The sequence below is a fragment of the Nansenia antarctica genome (genome assembly GCF_963989245.1).
Source record: "Nansenia antarctica genome assembly, chromosome: 3".
Classification (NCBI taxonomy): domain Eukaryota; kingdom Metazoa; phylum Chordata; class Actinopteri; order Argentiniformes; family Microstomatidae; genus Nansenia; species Nansenia antarctica.
The window spans coordinates 65,833,357-65,855,030 of record NC_137688.1 but is presented as its reverse complement, the minus strand read 5'-3'; the positions used below and the strand labels follow the sequence as shown (position 1 = coordinate 65,855,030).

Genomic DNA, 21,674 nt, shown 5'->3' with positions numbered 1-21,674 from the left:
TGGGGCATCCGGGTACTGCCTAGTATATATGTATGACGTGTGATGTGTTCCGGTTGTTGACTAATAAAGTTACCACCACTACAGTAACACGGTCTCCATCTCCTGCTTGCTCTACTGTATAGAAAGTATATTTAGTTATATCAACATACCTAGTTAGGATATAACAAGTGGCGACGAGGATCGGCGAGACTTACGTGTGTTTTCGTCGGTTTTGTAGTAGAGTTAGGAGACGTTACGACGGAGCCAGGCTACCAAGGTATGCTAACAACATTAGCATTGCTAGCACCGGCAGTGAAAGTGACGCATGTCTGATGGGGAACAGCTGCAGGCAGCTGAACCAGCCCAGCCTATCCCAGCTGTTATTATGGCGGGGATATTGGGAAGCATCGGCCCCTTTGAGGAAGGTACGGAGCAGTGGAACTCCTACACTGAACGTTTTGAGTACTTTGCAGCAGCAAATGGTATTGAAGGGGTGAAGTTGGTGCCGACGTTTTTGAGTGTCATGGGACCTAAAGCATATAATTTGCTCCGTGCACTAGTCCAGCCGGACAAACCTGGGACTAAAAACTATGCTGCTATTGTGAAAACCCTGTCAGAGCACTTTTCACCAAAGCCCCTGGTGATTGCGGAGCGGTTTCGCTTCCAAGGACCCCAATTGAAATAAGCCAGTGGCTTTCTTGGGTTTTTATCCTTTTAGTTGACCTTGTATGTAATATGTACTTTCATGTACCTACTTCTGCAAACCTTCTAATAAAGTTTTCAATCAATCAATCAATCAATCAATCAAGGAACCAAGAGGAGGGGGAGTCAGTAGTGACATTTGTGGCTGCCCTTAGAAGGCTGACAGAGCATTGTGAATTTGGCAATGTACTGAACGACACCATACGGGACAGGCTTGTGTGCGGCCTCAGGAGTGAGGCTGCCCAGAAACGCCTCTTAACTGAAAGTGCACTTACCCTGGAAAGAGCTATTGAAGTGAGTGTGTCCATGGAATTAGCGACCAAGGACGCTCATCAGCTCAGTGAGAGCGGTAAGCTGCACAGAGTCTCCGCAGAGGACAGAGGTACCCAGAGCAAATGTTACAGATGCGACAAGAGTGGACATTTGGCTGCTGAGTGTTGGAGTAAGGATGTGGACTGCAGGAAGTGTGGAAAAAAAGGTCACATTGAACGGGCATGCAAAAGTAAGGGACTGATTAAAAATCCTAGTCTGGACAACAATAAGTCAAAATACAGATTCCAAAAGAGACAGCCTGTGCATAGTGTACAACCTAGCCAAGCTACGGCTAATCTCAGCAGCTCATCAGACGAGGAACCTGTGTATGTCCTGTCAGTAGTGGGAGGTGCAGGGGGTTATTTCGAAACTCCACTGCTGGAGGGGAAACCAGTGCGTATGGAAATAGACACTGGGGCAGCAGTCTCTCTTATATCGTATGCTGTCTACAAAGAAACCCTGCCGCATCTGCCACTACAACCAACGAAACTCAAACTGAGAACCTACACCGGCGAGTCAGTGCCAACCAAGGGGGTCATCCATGTCACAGTCCAGGTGAATGGGCAAACCGCACACCTACCACTGTACGTCGTGGGGGGCGGCTTGTCATCTCTGCTAGGCCGTTCGTGGCTGGCGGAACTCCGACTGGACTGGCCCAAGGTTCACATGCTGAACAAAGGGGAATCCCCTCTGACTGCTATCCTGAACAAACATGCGGAGGTGTTCAAAGAGGAACTTGGAAAAATTAAGGACATCATAGTCAGTCTGAACATCAAGCCAGACAGCAGACCCAAGTTCCTGAAAGCGAGACAAGTCCCATACGCCATAAAGCCAAAAGTGGAAGCTGAGCTGGAATCATTGGTCAAGAGTGGGGTGCTGGAGCCCATCAGTCGAAGTGAGTGGGCCACTCCCATCATACCAGTCATTAAAAAAGATACTTCGGTGAGAATCTGCGGAGATTTTAAAGTCACCCTGAACCCTGTGCTAGAGGCTGAACACTATCCACTCCCTCGCATAGAGGACCTGTTCACAGGCTTGGCTGGAGGACAAAGATTCAGCAAAATCGACCTCAACCAAGCCTACTTACAGATGCAGGTCGACGAGAAATCTAGAGACCTGCTCACCATAGTCACTCACAAGGGCCTGTACCGATACTGCAGACTACCTTTCGGGATTACGTCTGCACCGGCTCTCTTCCAGCGTGCGATGGAGCAGATACTGAGCGGCTTAGACGGGGTCCAATGTTATTTGGATGACATACTCATCACTGGAAGGACAGAACAGGAACATCTGGGGAACCTGGAGGCCACTCTGCAGCGACTGGAAGAATATGGATTAAAAGTTCGCAAGTCAAAGTGTGAGTTTTTCCAGTCTTCCGTCGAGTATCTGGGTCACATGATTGACGGGGGGGCTTGCACAAGGCTCCATCCAAAACCAAGGCCATCGTGGAAGCACCAGCACCTCAAAATGTGAGTCAACTCCGCTCTTATCTGGGGCTCCTCAATTACTACGGGAAGTTTATCCAGAACCTGTCTTCTATACTGCGACCCCTACATCAGCTGCTGTGCCACGGGCAAGCCTGGGTATGGACTCAACAATGTGAGGCTGCGTTTGAGATAACGAAACGGGCGCTGCTGGAATCTGACGCCCTGACACATTTTGACCCCGCACTGCCCCTACAACTGGCGTGTGATGCCTCCCCATATGGGGTGGGAGCAGTTGTTTCACACATCATGCCCAGCGGGGAGGAACGGCCAATTGCATTCGCCTCCCGTACACTCAGCAAGGCTGAGAGCGGCTATGCACAAATAGAACGTAAAGCACTGGGGATTGTGTTTGGAGTAAAAAAAAATCATCACTATCTCTTTGGGAGAAAGTTTGTTCTCCTGACAGACCATCAGCCCCTCACAACAATCTTCGGGCCCCACACCGGCATTCCATCCCTGGCGGCGGGAAGGATGCAAAGATGGGCCTTGTTGTTGTCTGCTCATGACTACGACATCAAATACCGCAAGTCGGAGCTGCACGCCAATGCGGATGGCCTCTCGAGACTACCCCTGCCTGTGGTCCGTGCCGAGCCGACACGGACCGGCATTTTCTACTTCAGTCAAGTTGAGGACGCGCCCATCACAGCAGCTCAAGTGAAGAGACACACCCGGAATGACCCTGTATTGTCAACGCTGATGGATGTACTGATCACCTCAAGCCCTACCTCACAAGAAGGAGTGAACTGTCTGTGCAGGCAGGATGTCTCCTCTGGGGACGCCGGGTGATTATTCCGCCTGTGTTACGGAAAAGGCTACTACTGCAGCTACATGAAGGACATAGTGGGATCGTCCGCATGAAGGAGCTTGCGAGAAGCTACTTTTGGTGGCCTGGACTGGATGGTCAGATCGAGGAGACTGTGAAAACATGTACGTCATGCCAGCAGGTGCACTGCATGCCGCAGCCAGCTCCCCTCCATCCGTGGGATTGGCCGGAGGCACCATGGCAGCGAGTTCATGTGGACTTCGCTGGCCCGATGGAGGAGAGGATGTTCCTGGTGGTGGTTGATGCCCACAGTAAGTGGCCGGAAGTGGCGATAATGAGATCGACCACAGCAGAGAAAACCATCGAGAAACTAGGAGAGATGTTCAGTCGATTCGGGTTTCCAGAACAGCTGGTGAGCGATAACGGGCCCCAATTCGTCTCACAGGAGTTTGAGAGATTCCTGGAGGCAAATGGAGTACAACACATCCGCTCTGCCCCCTATCACCCATCCACAAATGGATTAGCAGAGAGATTTGTTCAGAGCATGAAAAACGGCCTGAAGGCCTCACAGGGACAAGGATCTCTCCACCAGCGGCTCAATAGGTTTCTGCTGTCATACAGAAATATACCGCACTCAACCACTCAAGTCGCGCCGGCAGCACTTCTCATGAAGAGACAACTCCGCACCAATCTCGACCTTCTGAAACCCCCAAAGACCAAAGAGACTGTGCACCTGAAACAACAGGCTCAGGTCAAGAGACGTGAGCAGAGAGCAAAAGAAAGGACCTTCCGCCCCGGTGACCGTGTACTGGCACGTAACTATAACAACCGAGCTAAGTGGACGCCTGCTACAGTCCTGGAACAGACCGGGCCGGTGTCTTATACAGTGCGGACCAAGGATGACCTAGTCTGGAGGAGACACACCGACCAGCTTCTCGCGGGGTCTGCAACACCTGGGGAAAACACACCAGTGGTTGCTGCTGAGTCAAGCAACCGGGGCAGCCCAATCCAGAGCACACTCATCCAGGATACACCAGGTACAGTGGAGCCTGTTGACTCTGGATCCACTTTCACCGCTGTATCGGAGACAGAACTGTCGCCGTGTTCCACACCGAAACCTGTTCCGGATACAGACAGTGTAGTTCTGCCGGATGGCCGTACTACTCATCGCCAGTCACAGAGAGAGCGGCGACCGCCGAAACGCCTGGATCTGTAGTAGGGATGTGACAGACCCTCAAGAATGGGGCATAATAATCCCCTGGGTCATGTCAGGGTTTGAGTAGTCCGTAACTCATTCCCTTAGAATAAGATGAATGGTTTATAACAAGTTAACAAAGTGATCTTGTTGTTGTGATTGGAGTTCTGAGCGATTGTTAATTTCAAGGGCTATACCTATTTTCATCCGTGACAACTACATGTTGAATTGTCTGTTGCCAGGGGTGTAGGGGTTCAGGGTTTGTTAGTGAGCCTACTTGTTCATTAAGTGGGGAGGAGTTGTCATGTACTTATACTACCACCTTGTGGGGCATCCGGGTACTGCCTAGTATATATGTATGACGTGTGATGTGTTCCGGTTGTTGACTAATAAAGTTACCACCACTACAGTAACACGGTCTCCATCTCCTGCTTGCTCTACTGTATAGAAAGTATATTTAGTTATATTAACATACCTAGTTAGGATATAACAGTGCAGACTGAAGCGGCTTGTGACACACAGAGCAAACATGAACGACCAACACCAATATTGACAGACATGGTGACAGAAATAAAAATAAAGATTTCGAAATGAAAGAAAAAGGGTAGGGGGGAATGTGTGTGTGTGTGTGTGTGTGTGTGTGTGTGTGTGTGTGTGTGTGTGTGTGTGTGTGTGTGTGTGTGTGTGTGTGAATGTAATAGGCGTATGTGTGAGGTGAGTGGAGGATACAGAGATATATGTATATGAATCCAAGCCAGAAGTAGAGGCATGTATGTCTGTCCTGTCCTTGAATGTCATTATTTCATATGTATGTGTGCTGCATGGAGGAGGATGGTAGCTAACTCTAGCTGACTAACTGGCTAGCTAGCTAATGTTGCTGCTTAGCCAGTTGAGGGATGGAGACACACTAGGACCAGCTCGGACAAAGTGGCTCTAAAGTTAGTCAAGTTACGATGCCAATTTTTAAGACCATGGTGATCAATGAAGCAGAGGCATCAAACAACTGTCGAGCAGCCAAGAAATATGAATGAATGAATGAATGAATGAATGAATGAATGAATGATGAATGAATGAATGAATGAATGAATGAATGAATGGTCTTTATTGTCATTGCTACAGTACAGGTACCAAACAACGAAATTTAGGAGGGGTGGCTCCCCTGGTGCTAGGAAAGAAGAAAAAAAAACTTTTAAAAAAAATCACAAGAAGGGAAGGAGCTGGTTTACATAAATAAAGGCTATGTACACTATCCACTATACTGTACAGATAGACGACTAGGGTTGTCATATTGCACAATAGTGTTATTGCACATTTATTTAAATGTATGATAAATGTATGATATATGATATTACACAGTGTAATGTTAGAAGTGGCCGTAGGACAGGGCCCAAAAAGATCGCTTCCAGGAGATTGACAGGAGGGTGTGTGAATACGTGACTGAAAAACGTAACGAATGTATGCCAGGGTTTCAGGGTTTTTCCTGCATAGAGAATTATGAGGCGGCCGCCTCGGTCATATTTCTTGCCGCCTCCAGCTCTCGACAAAACTCTGACGGTCGTATTTTCTATAAGCGCTGCACTCGGTGGATTTCTGTCATTTCTAACTGCAATTGCGGCACTGCGCCGACGTGGTGGCGGGGGCGCTGTTTCACAAATAAGTTAGCTTTTCGTTTTTGCTAGTTAACTAGCTGATAGTTGATAGTTGATTCAAGGAGAATACATATTTGAAAGTACAGAATGCCAGCCTGAGAGCCTTATATTGCATTATATTACATTATATTTTGAATGGTCATTTGGTGCCTGAATATTGTGTTTTCCTTTACATATTCGGGTCAATATGGTAACTATGAACTAGCTTGCTTAAATTGCAGCATCGCCACCGATTCAACATATAATATTTTTTCGTTTCAGAATAGAATAAATCCCTCTGAAATTGTCTCAATATAGCCTACATCATGTAACGTTACACTTATTTGATTAAGTTAATTAATGTTATGCTTTGGCTGTATTCTTGTAGGAGCTTTGTTGAAATTCCTGAGTGGGCCCCCACCTCCAGCTGATGTGACAACCCAGCCACCTCCTCAAGTAGATCCTACTACTGCTGCTGGTGAGTAATGTTTATACTTTTTATACTGTGTTATGTAGGAGCACAATTATTTGTGTGACATTGCAGATTTACAGTATGTCCGTTTAAGGTAAAGGTTTTCTGGTTATTATATATTATCTCATATGTCTGCTTGAAGGTCCTTCTACTCAAGAGGACCCTGGCCCAGGTCCTCTCCTCAAGTTTGTTCTACTACTGCTGGTAAGAGAAAAATTATGTTTCATAGTTTAACTATGTGTTATTTCATGTCATGTGTGACATTGCAGGACATTAATAGTGTATTATATGTCTGTTTAAAGGTCCTTCTACTCAGGCTGTACCTGAAACAGAGCCATGTCCCACAGTTGAAGCCAGCCAAGCTCCACCTCCTGACACAGCTGTCAGCCAAGCTCCACCTCCTGATCCAGCTGTCAGCCAAGCTCCACCTCCTGATCCAGCTGTCAGCCAAGCTCCACCTCCTGACCCAGCTGACTGGCCCTCTGTCTTATCAGATACAGTAAGAACTGATCTTGTGAGCAGAGGTCCACTACAGCCTAAATCTGACTACACCTTCCCCAAAAGAGAAGATGCCAGAGCATGCCACTACCACTACTTCTTTAGAACATTGGTGAATGGTGAGAAAATGAGGAGAAGCTGGTTGACTTATTCCCCCAAAAGCAATGCACTTTTTTGTTTTTGCTGCAAATAGTTTTCTCGAAAAGAACATAATTTACTCAAAGGGGGGGTAAGTGATTGGAAGAATGCACAATCTTTCTTGAAAACCCATGAGAGCTCTCCTGAACACACCAAGCATATGGCAGCCTGGAAGGAGTTAGAGTTGCGTCTCAAAAAGGGGGAGACTATAGACAGGCAGGAAATGTCACTACTAGAGGCTGAGAAGAGGCATAGGAGGGATGTTCTTACTCGTTTAGTGGCCATCATCCAATCTCTAGCACAGAGAAACATTGCTTTAAGAGGATCAAGTGACACATTGTATCAGCCAGACAATGGTAACTTTTTGAAAGAGGTGGAACTTCTTGCTAAGTTTGATCCTGTAATGCAGCAACACATTGCAAGGGTGCAAAGGGCAGTTGGATATCATCCCACACTACTTGGGGAAAACTGTTCAGAATGAACTAATTGCAGCAATGAGTGGCAGAGTAATGGAAATTGTGACCGAAATCAAAGCAGCCAAATACTTTTCAATCATATTAGATTGCACCCCAGATGTAAGCCACCAAGAACAAATGTCTGCACTCATTAGAATAGTCAAATTCAATGACATGCCAGAAATCAAGGAACATTTCATAGGTTTTCTTATAGCAGACGAAAGCACTGGTGAAAGTTTGGCAAACCTCATATTAAAAAAGTTAAAGGAACACAATCTCCCATTTGGTGACTGCAGAGGTCAGGCTTATGATAATGGAGCGAACATGCGTGGGAAACACAAGGGTGTACAGGCCAGACTCTTATTAGTGAATCCCAGAGCCTTTTTTGTGCCTTGCGGGGCACATACTCTGAACTTAGTTGTGTCTGATGCAGCCAAAGCCTCCATAGTCGCAATTAGTTACTTCGGATACCTCCAAAAGATCTATGTTCTCTTTTCAGCAAGTGTTCAGAGATGGGCAATCCTGAAAGAACATGTTCCGATCAGTGTGAAGTCCTGGGCAGAAACTAGGTGGGAGAGCAGAATCAAAAGTGTAGAGGCTCTACGCTATCAGGCTGCAGGGGTACGGGAGGCCCTCTTGGAGGTGAGGGATAAGGCCACTGATGGAAACATCCGGATTGAAGCCCAGTCTTTGGCAGAGGAGGTGGGCTCATACCGTTTCTCTGTTTGCTCGGTTGTGTGGTATGACATACTAGCAAATATCCAGCATGTCAGCAAACTTATGCAGTCATCTGAAATGCAGTTAGATGTAGCTGTTGATCTACTCAGGAAGACACAGAGATTCCTTGCTGACTACAGAGTCACAGGTTTCGCAGCAGCTCAAGCAACAGCTACAGAAATATGTGATGGCATGAATGTGGCTGCCACACTAAAGCAGAAGAGGCTGAGAAGCACCAAACGGCAGTTTGACTACGAGTCATGTGATGAGCCTTTCACAGATGCGTTGAAGAGGTTAGAGGTGACATTCTTTAACACTGTTGTAGATGCGGCCAAATTGTCTATTGAGGAAAGGTTTGTCTGTCTGTCCGAGGTGAGAGACAAGTTCAGTGTGCTGAAAAACTTTACTAATCTGACACATGATGAACTATCAACTCAGTGTGAGTCACGTAGTGCTGCTCTAACAACAAACAGTGATCCTGACATCAACGGTAGGGAGCTAGCCCAGGAGTTAACAAACTTCCTAACATTCATTCACACCCAGCATTTGAAAGAGGTTTACCCCAATCTCTGGACAGCTCTTCGTATTGCGTTAACCCTACCAGTAACTGTAGCCAGTGCAGAGAGGAGCTTTTCAAAGTTAAAACTAATTAAAACATACTTACGATCCACAATGTCCCAGGAGCGTCTCACTGGCCTTGCGATTCTCAGTGTGAATCATAAAATAAGTGAGAGAATCTCATACAATGATGTAATCAATGATTTTGCTGCTATGAAGGCACGTAGAGTCAAGATCTAATATATAGGGTACTGTGAGTTATATATAGGCTACTGTGAGAAATATACTGTGATTCATATTGAGAAATATACTGTGAACTACTGTGGGCTATACTGCCAAATCAGCATTTTGTTATTTATCTATTTTCTATCTATTTGTATCTCTTTTTTTGGGAAAGTGTGAATTTTATGTTTATATTTAAAGAATATTTAATAAATCCATATTTTTGTTGCAATTCTACCTGGACTGGATATACGATTTTGTTGGTTTGAATATTTGGATGTGCGTCAAAACCCCTGTCTTGCCTGGACGGTGGTTACTAAATAGTTTGAAGCCACTACAGGCCAAATTGAGATATCTGCCTAACTACTCTCCTAACACTGCTGATTCACTGTGCATTATTGCCATCAGCCTATCAGAATGCTTGTTACATTCCAAAATGTGCTCAGTACTGGGTGATAAGAGACAGTTCAAGGAAACACTTTGGAGATTTGACCCTAGTGTGAAAGAAGGGAAATATTATGTTCCATCTGGACCATCGAAGTAGCGTCTTTGTGGCACGTTGCACACTTAATAAATACATAAACAGCGCCACCATGTGGTCTTCTGGTAAATATTTGTTCATGAACCCCGATGCAGATACAGTGTTCCCTGGTAGATGCAGGGGCGGCTGTGATCGCATTAGTTGGCAGATCGGCGGTTCGAGCCCCGGCTGGCCACATGTCGAAGTGTCCTTGGGCAAGACACTGTACCCACATAATAAACCTCTCCATCAAACAGGGACACGTCCCCCTTGACTTTAAAATAGCAAGGGTAACCCCACTGTATAAAAAAGGAAGCAAATTAGACCCAGGCAACTACCGACCTGTTTCTATTCTTAATTCCATCTCGAAACTTATGGAAAAAATAGTTTATGAACAGGTTGATAGGTACCTTACCGAAAAAAATCTGATGTATGAATTTCAATCAGGATTCAGAACATCCCATTCCACTGACACATGCCTTCTCTATTTGAACGACCACATCAACCATGAGGTGGACTCGGGCAAGTACTGCGGCATGGTCATGCTGGACCTCCAGAAGGCCTTCGACACAGTAGATCACCACATATTGTTAGATAAACTGAAAGCAATTGGGTTCGATAGAACATCGGTGAGCTGGATGCAATCCTACTTAGAGGGGAGGGAACAGGTGGTTAGTGTGAACGGAACACTGTCCCCCCCCCCTCCCAGTGACCTGCGGCGTTCCACAAGGAAGCATATTAGGACCTTTACTGTTCCTAATATATGTGAATGACATGTCATCAGCATGTGATTGCAATTTGTTCTTGTTCGCGGATGACTCGGCTCTGCTGGCCTCTGACAGGGACATATTGCAGGTGGAAAAAGCGCTAAGCACTGAACTGAGTAGAATCTGCATCTGGCTAGCTGACAATAAACTATCAATACACCTAGGTAAAACTGAAACCATCCTATACGGATCCCCATCTAAACTCAGAAAGGCTGTAAATTACAATATAAAGGTGGGTAACATTACTATCACAAGAAAAGAGGATATTACATACCTGGGCTCCATCTTAGAGGCAAATCTTTCCGGAGATAAAATGGCAGCAAAAGTAATCAAAAAAGTTAACCATAGAACTAGATTCTTGTACAGGATATCCTCACTTGTCAGTAAAAACACACTGAGGACCCTATCAGGAGCTCTCATTCAATGTCACTTCGACTATGCCGTAACATCATGGTACTATAGAACCACAAAGGCCCAAAAAACAAGACTCCAGACAGCCCAAAATAAACTGGTTAGGCTTCTGCTAGGCCTCAACCCTAGGACACATCTAACCGCTGCTAATTTTTTGAGCCTTGATTGGCTACGAGTAGTTGACAGAGTGCAGCAGCTTGCACTGGGCCTGGTCTTCAAGATACGCTACACCACAAAGACACCCAAGTACCTGTCAACATACTTCCAAAAAGTGAACAACGTCCACACATACAATACCAGAGGAAGCTCCACGAACCACGTTCAACCGCGTTGCACCACAAACAAGGGGTTAAACTCGTTTGCAAACTATGCAGTAAAAATGTGGAACGCCCTTCCTATAATCTTAAAGGAGTGCAAAACACTGCCCACCTTCAAAACCACTCTCAAAAAACATTTACAGGAGGCTGCAATCCGTAACTGGACCCGCTAAATCAAAAATCAAATTAAAAGACTACACCCCCACCTGGACTACCCTCTATATATTCTTGTTGTTTTGTTGTTATGTCTCCCACTTGTTGTTTTGTCCCCCCGCCCGAACTACCCATTGTACATATTATATGTCTGTCCCCCTGCCCGAACTACCCACTGTACATACTTTGTGTTTTGTCCCCCGCCCCCACCTGTGGTGTATGTCCCCACCTGTCCTACCCGCTGTACATACCTTATGTTTTGTTGTATTGTTCTTCCCATGTTGGATGTATGTTTATCTTGTAGATAGTACTAGTTATTTGTCTGTATTATCTTGTAGATAGTACTAGTTTTTTGTCTGTCTTACATGTAACGATGAATTGAGAATCAAGGACCCCAATTGAAATAAGCCAGTGGCTTTCTTGGGTTTTTATCCTGTTAGTTGACCTTGTATGTAATATGTACTTTCATGTACCTACTTCTGCAAATCTTCTAATAAAGTTTTCAATCAATCAATCAAAGACACTGAACCCCAAATTGCTCCCAGTGAGCGGGCCGGCCGGCGCCTTGCATGGCAGCTTGCCGCCATTGGTGTGTGAATGTGTGTGTGAATGGATGAATGAGAGGCCGTTGTAAAGCGCTTTGGAATAAGGCGCTATATGGCTGCATTCACACCGCAGGTCGTAATGCCTAGTTCAGATTTGGTGCCTTTAAACGTTTTTGAACGCCTGCTTACACCTACTTTTTCAAATGACCCATATCTGATACCTGTGCTTACATATCTGATACCTGTGCTTACCCTGGTAACACTTGTAACGACCCGAATGTCGAAAAACTAAAGTAAACAGACAGCCGGGACTTGACTTATGAAGATGCATCACAACAAATAGAAGAAAGAATATATGAAACCAGACACAGACTTTTATTGACCTACAAGTCTTTATTGGTTAGTGTTCAGGGCTTGTGTATGTGTGTGTGTGTGTGTGTGTGTGTGTGTGTGTATGTGTGTGTGTGTGTGTGTGTGTGTGTGTGTGTACATGTGTGTACATGTGTGTCTTAGTAAGGATTGTCACGAACATACTCCATGATGTGCTTCAGCCCCAGCCAGGTCTCGGAGGCTGTGGGGATGATCTGATTGGCTGGCAGGATGAAACCGTAGCGACCGGTGTCCCTCAGCTCGAAGGCGAAGGAGAACTTGATCCCCTGCTCGTAGGTCCAGTCGATGCTGCCCCCGCTGGCTTGGTCTGGCAGGGGAACACAACACCAGTGAGTCAATCACTTTTTAAAAAATGCCGGTCGAGAGAGGACGCTGGCGTTGCTTGTTCGCCGCTTCTCCGCCCGAAATCTACTAGGTGTAGTTGACTCTAAGCGTTGCTAAGGACTCTAAGCGTTGCTAAGGACTCTAAGCTAGATATACTTGCAGTATACAGAGCAGATTATCCTACAAAGACACTTAGATTCAGATTTAGAAATCTAAAAATGTATTATTATTATTATTATTATTATTATTATTGATGCTCTGAAGCTACTGTATATAGGCCTGCAGCCATTGTTGATTGTTGTCTATATCATGCTTACCCTAACCCTTGCATGGTAGCTTGCCGCCATTGGTGTGTGAATGTGTGTGTGACTGGGTGAATGAGAGGCCATTGTAAAGCTCTTTGGAATAAGGCATAGCTATATACAGTATATAGTGAGTGATCTCAGACTAAACTCTGATGCTAATAAGGTCTCAATTCTCGTCCTATTAGATCTAAGTGCAGCGTTCGATACGATCGACCATGATATCCTAATCAATCGTCTTGAAGAGTTAGTTGGTCTTTCTGGCAGCGTGTTAAATTGGTTCAGAACATACATTACAGGGAGAAAGTCCTATGTCAAGCTTGGAGATCATGTGTCTGAGAAATATGACAGCGACTTCGGAGTCGCACAAGGGAGCTGCCTTGGTCCACTACTATTCTCACTATACATGTTACCACTCGGGGACATCATTAGAGAGCACAACGTATGTTTCCACAGCTATGAATGAATGAATGAATGAATGGTCTTTATTGTCATTGATATAGTACAGGTACCAAACAACGAAATTTGGGAGGGGGGGGCTCCCCTGGTGCTAGGAAAAAAACTAAAAACAAGAAGGGAAAAGAGCTGGTTTACATAAATAAAGGCTATGTACACTATCCACTATACTATACTATACAAATAAAACACTGTGCTGTACTCTATGCTATGCTATACCTATTCTAACATTTCCTATCTCTGAACCTTATGTACCCGAGGGTTGTCATATTGCACATAGTGTTATTGCACATTCATTTAAAGTGTCGCAGTTTGCAGGTTTGAAATGTTCACAGTTGTGTTTCAGTATTGCACTTGATTTCAATCTAGTAGCTGCCATCAAATTGTCTAGATTGTCCAGGGCCTATAACCTAGGTCTTTGCTGTGTTCAGGGCCTGAATGGCCCTGGGGTAGAAGCTGAGCTTCAGTCTGTTTGACTGTATGCCGATGACACGAAACTGTATATTTCTGCTGAACCAAATGATACTTCAGCTATAGACTCCATCACGAACTGCCTTCTAGCAATAAATAAATGGATGAGCAATAACTTCCTGAAGCTAAACGAGGACAAAACTGAAGTCCTACTGATCGGCGCTAAAGCAAAGAGGGATATGCTGCTTAATAATCTGGGGAAACTGACATCATGGATTAAACCTGAGGTTACAAGTCTAGGTGTTATTTTCGACTCAGACCTAAGCTTCAAGTCCCATATTAACAAGGTGACGAAAACATCATTCTTTCACCTCCTTATATACAAAGCCCTTAATGGGCGAGGCCCAAAGTACATTGCTAATTCCCTTGCCAATTATGCACCCTCAAGAACACTAAGATCATCTATCGCAGGTTTATTAGAGGTTCCCAGCAATAGTCAGAAGAAGATCGGGAGCGCAGCCTATGCCAACTATGCCCCAAAGCTTTGGAACACATTACCTTTAGAGATCAGGGAAGCCAGCTCACTAAATATTTTTAAAAGAAAGCTAAAAACGCACTTCTTCAATATAGCCTTCAACTAGCTCATCTGCACCTGCCTACTACTCATTTGCCAGCTACTGCACTTTAAATGCCCTTTTTAAAATTATTTTTTATTGTATTTTCTTTACCTTTTCTTTTTACTGTTTTCCCCTGCTCTTATATTCACGTACACAGACTGACTAGTTGAAAGAGGTGTGCAAAAGATTTAAGTTAGTGTGGAAATAAAATAAAGCCCAGTCTTGCCATTAGGCAAGTGGTAGTAAATATGTTCATAGTGGTGCTGGTGTAAAGCCAGTGGGAAGTACAGAAAGACTGTGTAAGGTAGGGAGATGAAAGGGATATGGAAAGTTAGATCTTTACCTTTTCTTTTTAGTGTTTTCCCCTGCGTTTATATTCATTCTATGCTTATATATGTTTTTATATATGTTTTTAGATTCACTTTATGTTCTTATTCCTGTTGTAAAGCACGTTGAGCTGCATTTCTTGTATGAAAGGTGCTGTATAAATAAAGCTTTACTTACTTACTATATAAGTCAGTCAGTTTACCATTTAAGTATCACATAAGTATTGTAAGTGCTGTCATTGACGGCTCTGTCTGCCTGTCTGTCTGCCTGTCTGCCTGTCTGTCTGTCTGTCTGTCATTGACGGCTCTGTCTGCCTGTCTGCCTGTCTGTCTGCCTGTCTGCCTGTCTGCCTGTCTGCCTGTCTGTCTGCCTGCCTGTCTGCCTGTCTGTCTGTCTGTCTGTCATTGACGGCTCTGGTACTCACAGATGATCTTGCAGATGCTTCCCACTTTGTACCTGGTCCCGTGCAGAGAGGTGAGCTTCTGGACTGCCGCCCGACCCAGAGAGTCCTGCACAACCAAGAGGAAGAGGAGCTTTAGTGATGGTGGCCAGGCCAACAGCACTGTAAGAGACAGTGAACTACAGAGCTGACTATGCGGAGATGAGGGGCGTATAGTCGGGTGGGTTGGCGACATCACGTAAGAAACTGTGATCGAACACCCATTAATGGTCAGGGATTTAACTCTAGAACACCATTAATGGTCAGGGATTTAACTCTAGAACACCATTAATGGTCAGGGATTTAACTCTAGAACATCATTAATGCCCCAAAAATGCCTGAAAAAATATAAACTTAGTCATTACCAGCTCGGCCTGGTCAGGTATGTCCGTGCAGGTGTATCCGTAGGGGTACATGAGCAGCTGGGAGTAGGCGTGCACGGAGATGAAGGCCTTCACGTTGCCGTGGCTACGCACCAGCTTCACCACGTTCTCCACCTCCACCTCAGAGTGGGCGTGAGTGCCGTGGTACGAGTCTGAGCACGGGTTACTGCTGGCTCCAGGACCTGGACACACACACACACACACACACACATTATTGGACTATTATCTATGGAAATCTATTATTATTATTATTATTATAGGACTATTATCTAGGGGAGTTAGCTACTTAGCTAGTGCTAGTCAGCTCGGCCCCTGGGTGAGATAGAGAAATGCGGTCTTCACCGGTGGGGCAGGGGAGTGGCCCAGGTGCAGGGGGGGGGGGGGGGGGGGCAGAGGCCACTGACCTGCCCCCTACTGGCTGTGAGGGGCAAGCACGCTTCACAATTTCCACAGGAATTGTCCCAGTCTAGTCATTGGACTATTATCTATGGACATCTATTATTATTGGGCTATTATCTCTGGAGGTCTCTCAGACAGCCAGGCTGAGCTAACATAGCCAAGCTGAGCTAACGTAGCCAAGCTCTGCTAGCGTAGCCAAGCTGAGCTAGCGTACCGCCAAAGCCGGCGTCCCAGTTCCTGTTGGGGTCGACGCCGCGGCAGAATGGGCTGGAGGTCTTGGAGCGGGTCTTACGCCACATACGGTCCTGCAGACAACACAGTTACATACGGTCCTGCAGACAACACAGTTACATTTTTACATTTACATTTACATTCTTACATTTTTGCCATTTAGCAGACACCTTATTCCAAAGCGACTTTACAATCGATACATTTGACTAAGCAAGTGAATCATCAGTTCACCAGTCGTAGCAGGAAGAGTAATCTAGCTCAGGCCAGTGGCCACTGGCAGTCGTCTAGAAAATAAGATTATATATACGTATATATATATTTTTTTAATTCTTTTTTTTATAGACACTGGAGAAACAGTACAAGGGGGGCGGTAGAAGTCTTAGGAGACAGTGCTGGGGGGCAGTAGAAGTCTTAGGAGGCAGTGCTGGGGGGTAGTAGATGTCTCAGGAGACACAGTTCTGGGGGGTAGTAGATGTCTCAGGAGACGCAGTGCTGGGGGGTAGTAGATGTCTCAGGAGACACAGTTCTGGGGGGTAGTAGATGTCTCAGGAGACACAGTGCTGGGGGGTAGTAGATGTCTCAGGAGACACAGTGCTGGGGGGTAGTAGATGTCTCAGGAGACACAGTGCTGGGGGGTAGTAGATGTCTCAGGAGACACAGTGCTGGGGGGTAGTAGATGTCTCAGGAGGTGCAGTGCTGGGGGGTAGTAGATGTCTCAGGAGACACAGTGCTGGGGGGTAGTAGATGTCTCAGGAGACACAGTGCTGGGGGGTAGTAGATGTCTCAGGAGACACAGTGCTGGGGGGTAGTAGATGTCTCAGGAGACACAGTGCTGGGGGGTAGTAGATGTCTCAGGAGACACAGTGCTGGGGGGTAGTAGATGTCTCAGGAGACACAGTGCTGGGGGGTAGTAGATGTCTCAGGAGACACAGTGTTGGGGGTAGTAGATGTCTCAGGAGACACAGTGCTGGGGGGTAGTAGATGTCTCAGGAGGAGACACAGGTCTCTCACACGCGACTGTCAGTTATAGGTCAGTTAAGCTGGCAGACACATAACGAATCCCTTTGACCTTTGACATTGTGAGACGGCTAGCAGAACAGACAACATTGGCAGTCACAGTAAAAATCACTTGAGTCATAAATCATACACCACAAATCACTAAATACGTCCCCCCACTGTGGTGACCTGTGTTACGAGGGGGGGTCTTTGTTGACGACTCGCCAATGCCTCCTCCTGGTGACTTGGAGGATTGCAGTCAGTATGGGACTTTATTAACTGCTGGTTGTCAGCTGTGTGTGTTTGTATGTGGCTACTGATGTGTGTCCCGTTTCCCTGTTCCCTTGTCAGTCGACCACAACTGTTATGTTTGGAGAACTCTAATCCTGCCGGTAGGAAATACCCGGTATTTAAGACTTTGCGCTATCTGTCCTGGAGGACCTTGTTATTGCCTTTTCTATCTGTCCTGGAGGACCTTGTTATTGCCTTTTCTATCTGTCCTGGAGGACCTTGTTATTGCCTTTTCTATCTGTCCTGGAGGACCTTGTTATTGCCTTTTCTATCTGTCCTGGAGGACCTTGTTATTGCCTTTTCTATCTGTCCTGGAGGACCTTGTTATTGCCTTTTGTATCTGTCCTGGAGGACCTTGTTATTGCCTTTTCGTGACGTATGATCAGGTACATTTGAAGTCAACTTAGTTTGTTTCGTTTTTTTATGTTACTTATTTCAAGGCTGCCTTTCGGAGCCTGAGTTTATTTTCGACAGTGTCGTACGTACTGTTTTGACCCTGCTATTTCTCTGTGTACCACATGTACAAAAGAAGAGATTTGGTGAGGCTGCATTCTCATTCTAAGCTCCAGATTGTGTCTCACTGCCAGTTTACATTAGAGATGCAACCTCAGCACATAATGTTCAAGTCTAGACTAAAAACCCATCTTTTTAATATTGCCTTTAAGTGACTAAATAATTAAATGATGATTATATAACGATTGGAGCACGTTGAGCTGCAACGTTTGTAGGAGAAGTGTTATACAAATAAAAGTTATTATTATTATTATTATTATTATTATTATTATTATTATTATTATTATTATTATTATTATTATTATTATTATTATTATTATTATTATTATTATTATTATTATTATTATTCTCGGGTGGCACGGTGGCAGAGTGGTTAAGATCACTGCCTCACAGTCTCAAGGTACTGGGTTCGAATCCCGGTCTCGGAAGGTGCTGGGTTCGATTCCTGGTAATCACTGTGGGAGTTTGCATGTTCTCCCCGTGCCGTGTGGGTTTCCTCCGGGCACTCCGGTTTCCTCCCACATGAATGAATGAAACATGCAGTATGAATGAGTAAGAATGCGAGTGAATGTGAAAGCGAGTGAGCATTCCCAGGGCTCCTTCGAAAAAGAGACTCGTTCTCAAAGGAATTCCCTGGTAAAAATAAAGGTTCTTCTCAGTAAAGAGAGACTTTATTTTACTCCCTCAGTTATTCTGATCTGCACCGCCGATGGGTCCAACACCTGATCACGTATAGAAGCCTGCTATATAACAGGTCTGCTGTGGGGTAGGCCTACACAGGCTATATAACAGGTCTGCTGTGGGGTAGGCCGACACAGTCGTTATATAACAGGGGCCTATTCCACGAAGGTCGATGATCTTCTAATCCGCGATAAAGTTCTAATCGGCGATAATTTTATCTTGCGTTCGGTGCCATCAATGTGGCTCAAATAATTCGCTGTTTGGTTGCTATGCAACATAGCCTGCTCGCGACCAGAATAACTCGGGAGGCTAAGAGGCTGGCTAAGGTAATGCGTGCGTCAAAAAAGGCTCACAGGCGGAAACTACATCCCGAACGACAGTTCCTCAAGTGTCTTTTAGGAAATATTAGTTCCCACTTCACACGAGATAGATAGATAGATAGTTTGACTGTGTGATAGATAGATAATTTGATAATTTGAAAGTGTGATCGATCGATAGATAGATAGTTTGATTGTGTGATAGATTACCTGATATTTTGAAAGTGTGATAGATAGATAGATCAAAAAAATAAATTAATTAAAAAGTGTAAAAAATAAAATAAAATAAATAGGTATGTCTATCAACTTGCATTGCTTTTGCCTCAGCAGTCTGGTTGGCGCAGTGGTTAAGGCAACCAGCTAGAGTTCCGAAGGTTGCGAGTTCGAGACTTGATTTATTTTATTTTTTAATTTTTTTACATTTAACCGAAGTATTCATGCAAAGGCTTCAAAAGGCTTCAAACACATTGTAATCGTGTCAGTTCTTGTAAATTAGCCTGTACCATAATTTTATAGCCTACATACTTTTTTAGATGAGATTTTAGATTAGATTCAGACAACGAAATGCAGTAAAAAGTGTGTCAGAAGAGGGATTTGAACCACCGATTTAAAATGACGAATAAATACTATGGCAGCGGTTGATACCACTAGGCCATTGTGACGATATGACGGCTCGTAGCCTGCTGCTGATATGACCACAGTAGTAAATATTCATTTATTAAAATATGAACATATAACAATAACTGGGGCTAGTATGACCTACGCATTTAATCGGTCAGCAATTTCATGGCAAACCATTTCCCTCGCCTTGTTAATTGCGGCAGTATTGCACTCTTTTACATCTTATTTTTCCGTCTTCATAAAGATCAATATTTCGGAATGCTGCGCAAATGTAGGACCCCTGCAGAGTGGAGTATCTTCATTTCGACAGATCGACTCTTCGGGGCTCTTTATGTCTGCGTGCACGCGCCCATATCGAGGATTTCTAAGCCGGTGTTCTGTGAACACTGATGACACAAGCCTGATCCTCGTTCGAGGAATCACCTGAGGCTTGAATTCCAATCCCGAGTTGCCTGATCGCCTGATTTATTTCAATCGCCTATATACTAATCAACGTTAGTGGAACGGCCCCCAGGTCTGCTGTGGGGTAGGCCTACACAGGCTGTTCACAGCCGGCACCTACGCTGCTGTAGGAGTGGACAGGGGACACCTACGCTGGTGTGGAAGGGGACAGTGGACAGGGGACACCTACACTGGTGTGGGAGGGGACAGTGGACAGGGGACACCTACGCTGGTGTGGGAGGAGACAGTGGACAGGGGACACCTATGCTGGTGTGGGAGGGGACAGGGGACAGGGGACACCTACGCTGGTGTGGGAGGAGACAGTGGACAGTGGACAGGGGACACCTACGCTGGTGTGGAAGGGGACAGTGGACAGGGGACACCTACACTGGTGTGGAAGGGGACAGTGGACAGGGGACACCTACGCTGGTGTGGGAGGAGACAGTGGACAGGGGACACCTACACTGGTGTGGGAGGAGACAGGGGACAGGGGACACCTACGCTGGTGTGGGAGGAGACAGTGGACAGGGGACAGGGGACACCTACGCTGGTGTGGGAGGAGACAGTGGACAGGGGACACCTACACTGGTGTGGAAGGGGACAGTGGACAGGGGACACCTACACTGGTGTGGAAGGGGACAGTGGACAGGGGACACCTACGCTGGTGTGGGAGGAGACAGTGGACAGGGGACACCTACGCTGGTGTGGGAGGAGACAGTGGACAGGGGACACCTACACTGGTGTGGGAGGAGACAGGGGACAGGGGACACCTACGCTGGTGTGGGAGGAGACAGGGGACAGGGGACACCTACGCTGGTGTGGGAGGAGACAGGGGACAGGGGACACCTACACTGGTGTGGGAGGGGACAGTGGACAGGGGACACCTACGCTGGTGTGGGAGGAGACAGTGGACAGGGGACAGGGGACACCTACGCTGGTGTGGGAAGAGACAGGGGACACCTACGCTGGTGTGGGAGGAGACAGGGGACAGGGGACACCTACGCTGGTGTGGGAGGAGACAGGGGACAGGGGAAACCTACGCTGGTGTGGGAGGGGACAGTGGACAGGGGACACCTACGCTGGTGTGGGAGGGGACAGTGGACAGGGGACACCTACGCTGGTGTGGGAGGGGACAGTGGACAGGGGACAGGGGACACCTACGCTGGTGTGGGAGGAGACAGGGGACAGGGGACACCTACGCTGGTGTGGGAGGAGAAAGGGGACAGGGGAAACCTACGCTGGTGTGGGAGGGGACAGTGGACAGGGGACACCTACGCTGGTGTGGGAGGAGACAGTGGACAGGGGACACCTACGCTGGTGTGGGAGGGGACAGGGGACAGGGGACACCTACGCTGGTGTGGGAGGAGACAGTGGACAGGGGGAACCTACGCTGGTGTGGGAGGAGACAGTGGACAGGAGGAACCTACGCTGGTGTGGGAGGGGACAGTGGACAGGGGACACCTACGCTGGTGTGGGAGGAGACAGTGGACAGGAGGAACCTACGCTGGTGTGGGAGGGGACAGTGGACAGGGGACACCTACGCTGGTGTGGGAGGGGACAGGGGACAGGGGACAGGGGACAGGGGATACCTACGCTGGTGTGGGAGGGGACAGGGGAGAGGAGACAGGAGACAGGGGACAGGGGACACCTATGCTGGTGTGGGAGGGGACAGGGGACACCTATGCTGGTGTGGGAG

General features: G+C 46.4%; 1 protein-coding gene across 1 annotated transcript in view; it reads right to left on the bottom strand.

Moving 5' to 3' along the window:
- Positions 1-12,288: 12,288 nt before the first annotated feature.
- LOC308152845 (carboxypeptidase A2-like) overlaps positions 12,289-21,674 on the bottom strand; it is a 19,669-nt gene continuing 10,283 nt past the window's right edge. Inside the window, exons 8-11 of the mRNA XM_080525913.1 lie at positions 16,102-16,192; positions 15,471-15,670; positions 15,091-15,175; positions 12,289-12,536 (exon numbers count right to left, since the gene is read on the bottom strand). Of these exons, the coding sequence (XP_080382039.1) occupies positions 12,349-12,536; positions 15,091-15,175; positions 15,471-15,670; positions 16,102-16,192 (564 nt within the window). The 3' untranslated portion in view covers positions 12,289-12,348. The remainder of the gene's footprint in view (positions 12,537-15,090; positions 15,176-15,470; positions 15,671-16,101; positions 16,193-21,674) is intronic.